At 37.5% G+C, this 15,100-nt stretch overlaps 3 protein-coding genes across 13 annotated transcripts in view; 1 reads left to right on the plus strand and 2 right to left on the minus strand.

Annotated features, from left to right (window-relative positions):
- LOC126854003 (uncharacterized) lies at window positions 1-2,869 on the plus strand. Its single transcript, XM_050600316.1, has 7 exons — window positions 1-82; window positions 212-414; window positions 668-860; window positions 1,018-1,179; window positions 1,362-1,527; window positions 2,317-2,465; window positions 2,662-2,869. The coding sequence occupies exons 1-7, from the start codon at window positions 24-26 to the stop codon at window positions 2,867-2,869; spliced, it is 1,140 nt and encodes a 379-aa protein (XP_050456273.1). The 5' UTR covers window positions 1-23.
- LOC126854085 (pickpocket protein 28-like) lies at window positions 2,336-6,073 on the minus strand. The gene is made up of 12 exons (XM_050600482.1): window positions 6,025-6,073; window positions 5,768-5,913; window positions 5,485-5,672; window positions 5,187-5,337; window positions 4,949-5,094; window positions 4,785-4,881; window positions 4,448-4,711; window positions 4,239-4,344; window positions 3,983-4,039; window positions 3,784-3,907; window positions 3,560-3,666; window positions 2,336-3,360 (listed from the first exon to the last, which is right to left on the minus strand). The coding sequence occupies exons 1-12, from the start codon at window positions 6,071-6,073 to the stop codon at window positions 3,059-3,061; spliced, it is 1,737 nt and encodes a 578-aa protein (XP_050456439.1). The 3' UTR covers window positions 2,336-3,058.
- Window positions 6,074-6,693: 620 nt separating this feature from the next.
- LOC126853951 (heterogeneous nuclear ribonucleoprotein K) overlaps window positions 6,694-15,100 on the minus strand; it is an 83,632-nt gene continuing 75,225 nt past the window's right edge. For all 11 annotated transcript variants that reach the window (XM_050600211.1, XM_050600204.1, XM_050600210.1 and 8 more), the window contains 5 exons: window positions 12,768-12,896; window positions 12,045-12,495; window positions 11,613-11,770; window positions 11,279-11,448; window positions 6,694-9,865 (listed from right to left, as the gene is read on the minus strand). In XM_050600211.1, the coding sequence (XP_050456168.1) occupies window positions 9,838-9,865; window positions 11,279-11,448; window positions 11,613-11,770; window positions 12,045-12,495; window positions 12,768-12,896 (936 nt within the window). In that variant the 3' untranslated portion in view covers window positions 6,694-9,837. The remainder of the gene's footprint in view (window positions 9,866-11,278; window positions 11,449-11,612; window positions 11,771-12,044; window positions 12,496-12,767; window positions 12,897-15,100) is intronic.

The following is a 15,100-nucleotide window of genomic DNA, read 5'->3' on the forward strand; positions in this document are numbered from 1 at the left end:
ACCAATACGAGGCAAATGGTGCGATGAGATCCACATACTTCAACATCACCGAGATATACAATATGACCGTACTATGCAGACGGTGAGGGACAAAGAAAGAGAGAGAGAGAGAGAGAGAGAGAGAGAGAGGAGAGGAAAACAATGTTATATATGATATAGAGCGAGATCGGTGATGCGCTTCATGTGTCGGCATTAACGACATTGATTCCAGATCAAAATCTCTGAGATACTCCAGCAAGCATATACAGCATCAAGGACTGTGGACAATCGAACCGAATATCTGGATTATTATCGGATACACCGTGGTCATTCCCATTATCTCCGTTCTCGGGATCATCGGAAACTCGCTGATTCTCGGGGTCCACTTGAAGGCGAAGACGTACTTGAAAGCGTCGACGTACACGTATTTAGCAGGTCGGTGGATTGGCAAAATAGGTTGCGTGCGTAATCAACGCGATATTGTCGTTATTATTATGCGTTTCAAGAGAATGATCATAATCATTCGCAATAATAATTGCGCGGTTCAATAAAGAGAAAAAAAAACTGAAGAAAAAATAATAATTGTTTTTTGTATTTTTTTGGCTGCGCATATGATTATATTTTAAATATTATAAATTTTATGTAATTCTCTTTCCGTTTCTTATTTTTTATTTTTTTATTTTTATAGTGTTGGCATCTTCGGATTTAGTCACCTGTATTCTGATCCTCTTTTCCGCTCTAACCCGAGGCATGTTTCGATGTCACAAAGGATGGGTAGAATTTGATGCATTCGTTCATTTTCCGATCGGCTCCGTTACCTCAAATATCACAGTCTGGGCCGCATTAGGCGTGAGCGTGGATAGATTAATAATAGTTTGTAGGTAAAAACATAAAAATATATAAATCATTCTCTCGTGTGTAAATATTCGCAGGTAAATATTTACATTTAATATATAAATTTTATTGACGAGAGGAAGCGTAAAACGTATTTTCAAATATGTGCGTCAAAATCTCTAACGAGAATATTGATTCACGCAGCATGCCGAGATGCAAACCACCGAAATTTTGCAGCCAGCGAGTTGCACGCAAGTTGATGATATTCGCCAGTTGTTTCGCTATTTTCATCAACATACCATATTGCTTCATGTACACGTATAACAATCGCGGCGATCTAGTAACGACCAGCTTTTTCCACTCGTGGTAAGTATAAAAAGAACCGTGTCGTAAATCGTAAAAAAATCTTTTCCTCAAAATATATTTATATTCAGAAATATGTAAAGTTATTTGAAAATTTTCTCTCCATTTGTCACAAAAACGCGACGATATTTCTTTGCACGAGTTCAATTTCGATCGGCAAAATTGCATCCGGATGGTCTTTGTAGGTGGTTCAATCTTCAGAATTGGCTACAGTTTATAATATTCGGCTTGATGCCGGCCGTTTTCTTATTCGTCGCGAACGGCATCATGTGCTACTCCGTGAAAAAGGTCTTCAAGCAGAGAGAGCTGTTGCTGAAACGCAAAAACATACGCGAGGGAAATCATCTGCGGGTGCGTAAATACGAGCGAAAATCCGAAAAAAATATTTGCTATTTATGTGTGAGAAAAATAACAAAAAAATCATCCAAATAATATCGTAATTAATTTGAACCTATGTTAAAGAGGCGCCTTCGCGTCCGAACGAAATATTCCGATTCCAAACTTTAGAAACCGGAATCACAATTCACTCTACTTGAAAATCTATCCTACTTTCGAGCATCTAAGCGAGCGGCCATGTTCTTCCAGTTTAAAACGTCTCAGGACACGATTTGCATGAAACTCATTGAGAAACCAAATGGTATCCGGAAACACAATCCCGCGCGAATCATTATTATCGCGCGTAATTGGAAAAGTTTGTGGGAAAACCGTACAACATCGTAGAGTCGTGTTTTTACGAAAACAATTATCAAAACTTTCTTGTCATTTGATGCAGATAATGTTTATATTATAATTTATTATAATATCGTAAGCAAATGAGTTTAATCCATTTACGCTACCTTGATAATGAACAATTTGTATTTTTTCCAAGAAATAATTCATGCGCCTTTCACAATTTCCTAAAGATTCTTGATTATCTATTAAACTTATATCAAAAGTTTGCAGGAGAAATATTGATCAATGAAAATCGCGAATTATATGTATATTATACTCCATTCAATGACGGGCACATTCAAATGCAGACTAAAAATAATCGCGTAAAAAAGTTTTTTTTTTTTTTTTAACTAAAATAATATTCAACAATCTTTTTCTTGTGAGAAAAAAATAGCGCTTCATTAATCACTTATCTCATTGGTTTGTCAGGATCAGGCGCGGCTGACGATTATGCTGGTCGGCATTGTTTTCCTGTTCCTCGTGGGCGAGCTGCCAACTCATTTAGCGTCGCGTCGCAGCGCCATGTCCCTCCTTTACGGGGGAGATCTCTCCAAGGTCCATGAGAGCTTTATGGAGAGGTGAGTGGATTTCAATCGAAAGTTTATCGTGGCGCAAAAAAAAAATTGTACAATTATTTTTCTGATAAAACAATAAAAGGATGTGTACGCATAGGAGGCAATGTTTTCTGTCATCGATCCCGTATTCCGATAAACAACAGAAATCGTTGTCTCTCGTCGGTTTACTTAGGACATCCCGTTTGTCGTATTTTTGCAGATTTCGTATGTGGGCGACTCTTTTAAATGCGCTAGCGAGCTCGACGAATTTCATACTCTACTACTTGCTGTGGCCCTGCTTCCTCGTGCACTTGAAGCATATGTTACTTCCGCAGCGCAATATAAAGAGAAACTACGCGAGAAGACCGAGGGCTTATTTCAATCAACAATCGGGAGGCAAAGCTAAGTGTGAAATATTTGTATTATAGTATTGTAATGCATCACTCAGTGATTGTCTAATCATCTACAAACTTTGTCACATTTAAAGTATTAATAAATAATATGATAATCATACAAAGCTACTTATTTTAATAAATATTATAATTATATTCATCAACACGCGCACATTTTATTCCTTAATATTCGAGAATAATCGATCGAATAGCGATCTTAGTCTTCTAATCGTGATAATTGACTTGATCAAAATATGTTTCACGGCGATGAAGGACTGGTTGACACCACGTGACAAAAACACGTTTGTCATTCGATTCTTTATGGCTTGGTTTCTGTAACTGAACGTCTTTCCTTTCCGCGGGAATCGACAAAAACATTTCCGATGCCGGCGGCAAACGTGTACGCGATCGCTCTTGTCTCTTAGAAAGCTGTCTCGTAAAGAATTGTCTGGCCAAGAGATAAACCAATTCTATTACGCTTATCACGGAACCACCCAGGCAGAGACCAAAGATACCGCCGAAGGATGCTGAAATAAATCGTGCGCGCAGTTTTATTAAATTTGAGTAAATTAAATTAACAACAAATAAATATTTTAATTAATTAGTGAGGCTCCTTTGCCCCAATTAAATTTTATAATTACGATTTTCTGTTTGTTAAATTAAATTAAATTATGCTAAAATTAAATTCAGAGATCATTTATGCTACGGAGATGCTACGCAACTCACCGAGAAGCGAATCCCAATTAATGATACTTTCCTTACGATACTCGACATATGACAGATCACCGAAAAATATATACACTAAAGCCACATTGTTTATATCCAAGCCACGTCTATAAGGTGTAGAGATAAATATTTTTTGTTTATAAAATATGAATAATTTTTTGTTTTCATCACGAGAGAAAGAAAGAAAAGAAGCTAATATTCTTGTCATTGGAGAAATGACTCACGTTATATCGGAATCGAAATTCACATTGTCCATCTTAATGTCTTCTAAATTGATATGATACATCATATCGGTGCATTGGGGTAGACATTTTCTGCAAGTTTCCGTTTTCCAGTATTCTGTCGATCCTAAAATTAAAAAAATTAATTAGTTAATTACGATGTATAAAATACAATGCATATCATTTAAAATTGTTTTCATACTTCGAATATTCAAAAGACAATCAAGGTCGGGCAGGTAACATGTCCTTATTCCTTCGTCTATTAACGCGTTAAACATAATATTCCAAATTATTATTTTAAAGAATCTGGATGCAAAATATTTTTTTCTATTAAATGTAACATTAAAAATTAAAGTTAAGAAAATATATATATATATATATTGTATATAACAATAACTGATGTGTTATACAAAGATAATCTAACATTTAAACGCTTATAATCTCGTGCAGAGACTCACGCATCTCCGGATAGTAAAACGGCAAGCAGCCGCATAGTCGCTGTATATTTTTCGCTATACAGTCCGAAATGCACGATTGAAAACTATAACGAGTTTCGCCCGGTATCTGTGCACATATACAAGTATTCATTATGAACATGTGAAATTTTAAATATCGCGTGTCATAAATATTCTTGTAATGTGATAGGACCAAAGTCGTATTTACTTACCTCTTCGTCGAAGAAGCAAAGACGTTTCTCTGTAGAAATATATCGCAAGCTTTCCATACTTTTAATGGCAGTAGTGGCGACAGATATCGTCGAGACGTGTCCAGGTAACACGGACGCCATGTGTGCACCAACGTCGGGGAAATCGATCGGATCGTGTATCATAATAGAAGCCCCTACGAAAGGGCGCGAGGTAGCCTTGTACATACTTCGCTCGACATTTAAGGCAATCGTAAGCCCGATATCGCGACCGCTCCCCGGCGCTTTCTATAAAACCAAATGTATATTCTCTGTATATCTCTATATGAGCTTAGATACCGCCCGATAATACGACAATTACCAGAATATCGCGCACACCCGGCAGATTCGCGGAGCTACTGTCAAAATCGGTGAAATTAAAATCCGGCGCGCCCGTCTGTTCATTGAGTGTGCTGAAACTTCGAACGAAATAATTATCTGATAATAGATTATCTCGAGTAAGTGCGATATATTCACAAGAATTACTTCTGCCTGACGTTTAAATTATAATGGGAATTGAAGGAGCAGCAAAAACCCTCCCTGGATTTGACCGTTTTAAAGATCTTGTTGCAATCGTAAATCTGTCCGATCCAGGCGCATCTCACCAATAACGCGCTGCAAGGCTGCATTAACTGTGTGTGCACGAGCATTATTAACGTCTAATAATTTTTATATTATCGTGCATTAAACGTGAATTAATTGAAATAATCATTTTCATAGTCACCTGCTCCATAAGCGTTTCGACCGTCGTGTCAAGACTATCGAGAAACCGACTCGCAGTTACATTGTCAATCGAGATCTTATCAGGCCGTATTAGCTTTATGAGGGAAAGGAAAAATTTGTCGCTCTCATTTATGCTGAATCCATTCGCATATCTAGCAAATCACGCAATTGTATCATGATATAAATTTAAGGAGATACCAAGTTTTTTAGTTCGATCTAGCTTGATTTAAATAAGTTGACTGAACTGATTTCCGTAGAAAAAGAGAGAAATAAAGAAAACAGATAGAAATATATCTTACAAATTTTTCGCGATAATGTCGGCGTGCGGACGATAAACTTTATTATTATTGCATATCGTGACGCCTGGAAAAGATACGTTCCATATCGGATTCGTCGTATCGATGGTCGTCACTATGGGATTGTTGGAATAATTATCCCATAAACGTAGCATGAGTATAACGCAGAATATGATGGACGATACGCAGACCTATCGAGAGCGCAACACGTTTCCTTAAACTCTCCATCATTTCCTTCAAATACTCGCTCAGATTTTCAAAGAGATCACAACGATAAGTTTCTTACCACGGACCAAAAAGCACTCTCGATCATCGTCGATCCGTTCATCGTTATATAACGAAAACCGTGCAGACTGGTGTTCTTGCAATAAACGTAAAACCATCCGTTCGTGTATTCTTTTATATCGTGCGTCAAGCACGATTTACGGTGTCCTGCAATATCGCACGCACCGGATATACGCGATTCGTTTGATGATATATAAAAAAAAAAAGAATAATAGAACAAATATTTGTAAATATTTAAATATTATTTATATCTCTTACCACGTTTCGAATTCTTTAATCTAGATTTTTTATCCCAATGTGTCTTCATGTCTCTAATAAGAATTGAAGCTACCGTGTAATACTTATGAATATCAACTGGAACAAAAAAGGTAGTATATGCCAGGAGATTTGCCAAATGACTGAATGTGTTGCAGGAGAACGCGAGCCGGTAATTTCTTTGTTCAGCGATCATTCTTTATTTTCGATTCGATCGCTACGTGTCATATTCAATTTTCTTTATCCAATATCCCTAAGTAAATTCGATGGAATGGTATTAAGATTCCAATGTGATGGTTAATATCTGATTATACACTCAAACAAATTGCAATTACTCGAATATTTATCATACTAAAGCAATATATATATATATATATATATATATATATTCACCAATGAGGTTCTATAATTTAAAATTCATTACATTCAGCTAATTTTCAAATAAGTAATTGGAAGAAATTACTTTTACATTTTTTCAAAAATGACGAGACGCATTTGATAAGTTCATCGTACATTAGTACTGAATATATCTGACACAAAGCACTTTTACAATTACTTATAATTATTATAAAAAAGCATACTTTCGTCATGTTCATCATATTATAATATGGAATTAGGACGTAGAAACATCACTTAACTTGATTTGATTGGATTGAAAAGAAGAAGAGCGCATTTGTACTAACTTTTATTTGACAAATAAAAAGTATCCGTTACAAATAATTGTAAACTGTATATCTTATACAGTACACATCGTGATACGAACGAGTGTATAGCGCTCACTTTCTCTCTCTCTCGCTCTCTTCCACTTATAATCGTGGTGCTCGCACGTCTTTACCTCGCAAAAACCCGATTCTCTTTCTCTCTGTAATAATCAATTTATATATATCTGGCATTAATATATTTCCTCCATGCTCTCGGACAGGCATCTATACATGCACTCTCTCACACTACATTCGCACACACACACGCGTGCCTCTCTCGTCGTATAGTGTGAAACGGATTACATCTAACAAGTGTGTTAAAAGAAAAATGCATACACGCAGACGAAGCTTCACGCGAAACAATTTTGATTCAGTTTCTCTCGTTTACGGGGTCGCACGTCTGTTTGAATTTCAAAAAAAAAGATCCTTATATAATACTTTGGCAGACCAAGGCAATTCCGCAAAACTGTTCACAGGTCAATAATCCTGACGTTTTTTTCTTCTACGTTGAAATCATCAAAATGATTAATATTAGCTGATCTAATTCTCCAAAGGATACAAAATAAATATATAATGTAACACAACGTATTAGAAGAGAAAAAAAAAATTCAGATTTCTCTTTCTCTCTCTCTCGGTATTCTAAACCCGAATTGAACAATGATACAGAGTGCAAACTAAAAAATAACTATTATAAAAAAATAAGAAAATCTCATTATGAAAAATCGTAGCAGTTTTTTTTCTGTGAACAGTCGATCGAAATCCGTTGCTGTAAAAAATATGGGACATTTTTAAATCTATGTAAGATTCATCGCACGCACAGATTTACATCCGTATGTGACGAATCACGTGTTTAGTGGTCGGTACGCTGTCATCTATAACGGACACTGTCAAGATGCTTAAAAATGCCCTTTTGTATGTACCCCGATAAAAGAAGGAAAAGGAGAGGGAAAGGGGGAGGGGGAGGGGGAGGAAAGGGATAATGACTGGATTACTGATCAGACTAAATATATTCAGGATTCGAAGAGAGAGAGAGGAAAAAATAATATTACGAGTTAACGCGGGGCCATCGGTAACGGGAAAACTGGAAACGACGATCGTAACATTAGAATGACCACAGTTGCTTTTATCAAGGTCAAGGTTATACAGTTCGACATGCGTCATGATAATCATAACTTCTTCTAGTTCGAGAATTAAATTCTTTATTCTTCGGGGCGGTTCTTCAATCACGATCGCTCGAACGGCTGCACTAGATAATGCTTTTTCGGTACAATTGTTTAATTGTACTTGGAAAAAATTATCTATACGGCCGATATTTGTTAAAAAATACAATCGTTCGAGCAGAGTTGCGTTTCACAAGATAGTGCTATTGCTACGTTACAGGTATATATTTACAGATCATGTTATACGTCGAACTCGACGTATATTACTTTTGAGACTGCAGTTGTATCTTTGTGTGAAGTTTCGAATCGTAGATTTTACACATATTGACGAGGATGATCGTGATAAAGGATTCTAGCTGCTCAATATCATAACGGCAACAGCATCGTCTCGTTTCAATAATCTACATCTCACGTTCTCTCGTGTAAGAGAGATGTTCTCTGTACAATATATAATAGAAAAATAACTATAGAGGCGAATGAGTAACAAACTGAAAAATACGCTTCATTTGAGTCATCGTTAGAAAATAATTCGGACATGATAACATCATTTTTTATCAAAATATATTATACAACTAATACACAATAGACTTCGTTGCAGATTCAATATCGATTTCATTCCTAAACCGTTTGGTTTTCCTCTCCGCCGATGGTGCCCCTTTATATTTACTTACATGTCTCTTCGTTAGGTAAAGCCTAATTACTTTTACTAATTATAACACTAAGAACGTAACTTATGCGTTCCTATAGATAAAGATGTAATTAGTGCAGATTTAGGGTGGGATATAATAACGTAATAGATATCCTTATCAATAAATTGTATGATAATAATAATCAATATATAGTAACTACAATAATATATAATAATGCAACAGCAGAGAAACGGTGTATGCGGCAATTAAGGAAGGGGAAAAAATGTTAGTGGGTCTTATGTACAGTTTCTTTTCGCGATATATTTTTGTTACTTCTTTTCTCTTGCAAATATATTTTGCCTAGTATGAAATCTTTTTTTCTCTCTCTTTCTCTCTCGTTCTTCATCGCTGCAACCTCCTCGCCCTTTCGACACTGTTGCCTTCGCATTCACTCTATGTGCATTTACTCTTACATTTCAATAGAGAAGATTAATATTTGTAAAAAATTTATCAAAAAGTTGAAAAAAAACGTAAGGGGAAAAAGTGTGCGTTGTCAGGTCTCGATGTTCAGGAGTCGCTTTCGCATATAAACGATTTCAAATTGGCTGTTTCGCGCCAGCGTCTCGATTATTCGGTGACACACTATAATTCGAAATTAAAACGTTAATTCCGTCAGATGAAAGGGAACAAGATCTAACGATAATTTAAAAAAGAGAGAAAAAGAGGGAGATACAATGTCTCGACGTAAAAGCTCGCGCTATTACGGTAGAGAAGGGATCATTCTTTGGATTTCTCTTTCAAGCGATAAATACGTTTTCTCGGGAATGCTAACATCGGGGAACACGATGCGATTGCTCGCCAGTTTGAAACCCCTCCCGCTGTCACATCGACAGGGTATGTATATGTGCCTTGGACACGATACCAATAAAAGAGTTCTATACTAAAAAAAAAAAAGGCCGACATCGAAAATGTTAGCGGTACTCGATTCATAGATCAATTTACTTTGCAGGCTGCGATGGGCGGTTACCATCCTTGAGAATAGTATCTCGCTACATCAAGGTCACGTTAGCATAGACCATTAAGCGTTTCTCTTCCTGGGAGAGGGTGATTCACGTGTGGTGTATTTATATATGTATAAATTCTACATATCATCCTCCTGCGCATAGCGCTCTGCCAGAAGTTGTTTTCGTGGGTGCATGTCAGCGTGTGTACTTGTTTCAGTTTCCACTTTCTCAACGTTTACATGTTTACCCAAGAAATATTTCTAAAAAAAAATTACAAAAAAAACGCATCTTTGGCTCCCCCTCCCCCGAATGCACCTATGGCTTAGTAATGATCTGCATTCTCGTGTACACTGAAACATAAAAAGTAACGAAATTTTCGTTTAGTCGAAGATCGATGAGAAGATCAGAATTTGAAAGAATAGGAAGAAAAATGAAGAAATTAGAATGATCTATACTGTACTATATATATAAAATATTTTTTTAAATATTTTTTTCCTGATATTAATTTCTAAAACTTTTTTCCGCTAAGAACTATTTTCTAAAAATGTTTTCATAGAAGATTAAATAAAAGCGCAAAAAGACAAGAATGCAACCATCTCACGCGTTACACAAATTAAAGTTAAACAATATTGATAAGAAAAGCCTTAATTTAATGATATTTGAGCAATGCGATTTCATAGTGATAATAGCGCTCGAAGTTTCAATCATATTAGTATATATCAAGAATGGAAATTATGTTAACAGAAAAATGGGATGGTTCGGACATGAATAAAGTGTTATACATCACTTCTTCATAGCTATTATTCGATGATTATAGAAGCACATTTGTTATAAAAGGCGCTATTTTTAGTCGAGCAAAATTACGGCGCGTCGATGAGCAAACAAGGCGTAGCGGGGGGGTTGATGTTAGTTCCGAAAGCAGATCTCGGGGGAGGCGACGTTCATAAGCGCCTTTGTAGGATGATTAGTGATTCCTTGTTACATCGAAAGTAGAACAACAAAATCACTAGTCTTCCATACAACGGTGCTCAATTTTCCTTCACGCTGGGCTATAGCGCGTCGTTCTCCTTTCTTCATTCGTTTCTCTCCGTCTCGATTTCTCCTCCACCATTGCGAGTTTGTTACATTCGCTTCAATTCGTTTGGTTAATCGGATTGTGTTAGTTCCTAGAGGTGAGATGAGATGACCCGATGACGGCGATGCCGATTATAAGCGGGCGGATGAAGTACGAAGAATCATACGAAAACGGCAGAGGAGAATACTCCGATGATGGACACGCCATATAAAATCGAAGAGTTTGAATACCACGACATATATCATTCGCAGGCTGACTATATATTTTTAAATTATTTATATTTCTCAAAATTCAAAATAATTTTATACGTGGATTCTCTCTTCTTTCTTCGATTTTATTTTAACAATATTTTCTTTATTATTATCAAAAATTTTATGCAGTTTCGCAAAATTATAGTAAAATAGCGACGCATAACAATATGTATTACAATATCATATATCATAAATATTTATATCGTACAGTTTTTATCACGTAATTAGAAGGATAGTAATAAATATATAACGTTTAAATATCGATACCTCGTAATGTACTCTTCCATTTTTATTTAGTGGCGCTATTTGACAATAAATGTGTTTGATTTCAAATTTTGCCAATGTAATATAAGAATAGCGTTTAATGTTAATATGAAATGAAAAGCGAATGTCTACGTTAGCATTAAGTATGTAATAATATATATCGTAATAATTACCTCTGCTGCAGTAGGTACTGGGCCATTTGTATCTGATTGGGAATCCCGGTAATAGTAATGATACGATCATTACTGCCAGGCAGTGGCTCGTCTATAGTTATTCCGGCACCACTGTCGGACCTGATTTTTCTGATCCGTGCACCGCCTTTGCCGATTATGGCTCCGGCCAACTGCAAACAAGAATAAAATTTATAAATGAGGCTCCTCTCTTTACACTTTAACATATAGCCTAAGAGCAAGTATAATTCTAAGATACCACAATCATTGTTAAATATTTTTTTTTTCATCGAGAATATAGATATAAATATGATAAATATTAGCTTAATCAACTTACGTCTTTGGGAATGGTGACTTGTGTACTGGTCTTGTTTCCGCTCATGTTGCCCTGGTTGCCTTGATTGTTTCCACCCATAGGTGGGCCACCACTCATCCCCAAGTTACCACCGCCACCTAGGCCATTAGGCGCGCCTCCTTGCATACCCCATCCATCACCTGCGACAAAAGAAACATTAATGGACTCGTGTTTCACGGATATACGCGGATTCTCGAATATATATGATATTTCGACGACATACGATTTAATGGAATATTCGTCATCCGTATCTTATCAGCATCTTAATCTCCAATAATATTTTAATATTTTCCCTCGCGATTAAAAACATTTCTCTTTTCAAATCTTTGATTAAAACGCCAAAAATCAAGATGGCTCTTTGATCATCGCCACGTGCTTCAACGTGGATCATCAATAAAAAAGATTTTTCCTTACCGTTGTAATTTCCGCTTGCGTAGGGTGGCGGTCCGCCTCGGTTTCCACCATATCCACCGCCGGCGCGGCCACCGTCATAACCGCCTCCGCCACCGCTGTTGCCTACGCGGGAGTTACCGCCGTATCCACGATCCGGTGGGCCACCGGACATTCCTCCGCCGCTGTTGCCGCGCGGACCGCCTCTCGATGGCGGCGGAAAGCCGCGATTCATGTCACCAGGACCGCTGCCGCGATTGTCGCGTCTGGGAGGCATTCCGCTGCCAGCGTTACCTCCGGCACCAGCGCTATTGCCGCCGCCGCCTCCACCGCCAGCACCGCGACCACCAGGGCCGCCGAATCCACCGACCTTGCCCTGATTACCATCTGCGTTGCCATAGCCGCCGTAATCATCGGCATAATAATCGTCAAAATTGTGCGGGTCGTAAGGGTTGTTCACACCCTTTAACGGTGACTGGAAAATAAAAGTGCGACGTTACTCTTCTTCCTTGATGATCGATTATAGATATGCAAATAGAGCAAAAATATTCTAAAAATTTAAAGGAATTTTTTGACATGTCGTTTCTATACAAGATTAGAATAATATATATAAACGAAATGGCGAGACACTTTATATGCGTAGTAGAAGAAACGAATCATTCGCGCCTAACAAAAAGGATCGCATTCGCTCGTATATGTAGGATGTAACCGCTCGATTTATAGGAAAGTCATGATCTCTATACTTACGGTCTTAATGGTGGCGATCAATTCGCGTATGCATTCGATGCACGTCGTGGGTTTCCCGCAGATGCTGATGAGGCGATCCGTACTGCGGGGGCAGGTGTTGGAATAGATCTTGATCCTGGCTCCGGTTTTCTGGAACATAAAAGATATTCGAGCGCGTTAGACGACGTTGTACGACAGCTACTCAAGGATCGGGATAAATTCCGTAGAACTTTTCGCGTATCGATTTGCATCGAGAGGAGGGGATTGATACCGAGAACTTCCAACATTGTTGGGAAGTTGAAAGAATTCGAGTAGATAATGGTTCTGTAACAAAGTTTACGCTTATTCTGGAATCTGGATACGGATAACGCGCATATATCAAAGAATTCTTTAACACATACAATTCTCTATATTTTGCTTGATTTTATAATTCCATTTCTTTCACCATTAATTGACGATTACGTGATCTCAACTGATATCGTTAAGTTAATAACTCAACGAATCATCGCGCTCTTTTCTTTTAATTACACGTTAATGTAACGTGAATGCGATAACCCCCGAGTCTGTCTACTTTTTTAAGTCTACAACTCTCGCCCACCCCTTAACGACCTAACAATGCTCGAATGTTTTCGTACTCGCTACGTTAATCTGCACCCCGTTCTTTTTGCTGCACAGACTTCTAAGTAATACCTCGAGACGACAATGGTCAGATTGCGTGCTGATAGTCGCTTAACAGTCTACCTAACCGTAGAGACCACTTTCTTAGATCGTGATCACGCTACGTCGAGACGGTTAAGTGCAGCACGTCGGGGTGGTTCCTCAAATCTTTCTCCGGCTAGTTTCGACTTGTCGTCCGCGTTGTAAAAAAAAAAAAAATAATTAGCGACCGTAAAACTTTTAAAGATAACGGACGCGTTATCAAATATTGCTGTTACACGAAACTACATTTATATACGATCACGGAACGATGAAACTGATAGACAATGACATACGTATATACCAGGCTGGACATCCGGAGATGCGGCTTTGATGCGAATAACGCAGAAGCGAAAAATTGCCGATAATATCGACAGCTGTGTGCACAAACGCGAAATATCCAAAACAGATAACAATCTAGTTCGCGCATATGTACACAAAGTGTGTCCGGCAACCGTTGGTATTGTGCGGAGAAATCGCGCCGTTTAATTACGTAGATCAAAGCAATTCCCTCTCCCTCTCTCTTTTCTCCTGAATCCCCTACCAATCTCGTACAGATCCATTGAAACGATGTTTTCGATGCAGATATTCGGTAACAGGGATGCCGGCGTTAATTCCGAAGTGATAGAGATTCGAGAGAAGGATATACATATGGATACATAAAGATAGAGGAAGAAAGAGAAAAAACAAATGCAATTTATATTCTGGCAGTTTAATCGTCTCAGTTTCACGAGTTTCAGGCAAGAAATTACGTTTTTTTTTTTTCGAAAAAGCAAAGGCAACATTTGCTTTATTTTATTGAAAATAAAGATCGAGGGAATTGCTGATGAATGAATGGCAAATGGGGAGACATATCGCTCGGATATATAATTGGTCAATGGAATTCATATTCTTGAGAAATAAAAAAAACGACATCAAATACAATAGTTTTCTGTTTCGAATTTTGTTGCTCTCGAGATTCGAAAAAAAAAAATCGATAAAATGACATGTGCACTAATGTTTACACAATGTATGCGCCTCCGACGTGAGTTATAAATATGATTTTAATCAAATTAATTAATTCAGACGATACGCATCAGAATCAGCCAGATCAATCTCTCGGCGTGATAGAAATGGAAATAAATAGATATCTTTACACGCGCGATAGGATCATTTAATGGATTAGTAAATTGATTGAATTGTATTTTCGCAGCATTATTCTTTGACGATAATATCATGTTTGCATTTCATTTCCATCTTCATTTCAATTCGCGAATATATCATGACATTAAGTTTTTATTAACTAGACATGAAATGTATCTCTCTCGAGCTTACGAGTAGTAAGAATCTTATTTATATACCGTAATGCCAAAGTAAGATTTATCAGGGAGGAGCTGGCAGCGCAACTTTGATAATTAATTGACGAAGCTCGAGAGCGAGAGAGAAAAATAAAAGGCTAAGATGAAAGCTTCTCGTTGTAGTGCTTCTTGACTCGCGTTTCTCGCGAATAAGGCGTCCCGGAGAGAATTTTCGACAGAAACTTCCGCTCGCCTGAACTTTCTATCCTTTGACATTCGATATCGGTACACTTGAAAAGATGCGGATCGATTGTCCTTTGAAAGAGGCAACGTGTCGTAAATATAACAGCGTAAGTTGCATCATTGAAGAGAGTGATCCGA

Source organism: Cataglyphis hispanica, chromosome 13 (assembly GCF_021464435.1).
Source record: "Cataglyphis hispanica isolate Lineage 1 chromosome 13, ULB_Chis1_1.0, whole genome shotgun sequence".
Taxonomy (NCBI): Eukaryota; Metazoa; Arthropoda; class Insecta; order Hymenoptera; family Formicidae; genus Cataglyphis; species Cataglyphis hispanica.

What these genes read in the sequence shown, in the direction of transcription:
- LOC126854003 (XM_050600316.1), top strand. Translation starts at nt 24, where the DNA reads ATGAGATCCACATACTTCAACATCACCGAGATATACAATATGACCGTA. An exon ending in ATGACCGTACTATGCAGACG is followed by an intron (nt 83 to 211) that starts GTGAGGGACAAA and finishes CATTGATTCCAG; the next exon opens with ATCAAAATCTCTGAGATACT. An exon ending in GCGAGGGAAATCATCTGCGG is followed by an intron (nt 1,528 to 2,316) that starts GTGCGTAAATAC and finishes TTGGTTTGTCAG; the next exon opens with GATCAGGCGCGGCTGACGAT.
- LOC126854085 (XM_050600482.1), bottom strand. Translation starts at nt 6,073, where the DNA reads ATGAAGACACATTGGGATAAAAAATCTAGATTAAAGAATTCGAAACGT. An exon ending in GACATTATCGCGAAAAATTT is followed by an intron (nt 5,338 to 5,484) that starts GTAAGATATATT and finishes GTGATTTGCTAG; the next exon opens with ATATGCGAATGGATTCAGCA. An exon ending in AATTTAAACGTCAGGCAGAA is followed by an intron (nt 4,882 to 4,948) that starts GTAATTCTTGTG and finishes TTTCGTTCGAAG; the next exon opens with TTTCAGCACACTCAATGAAC.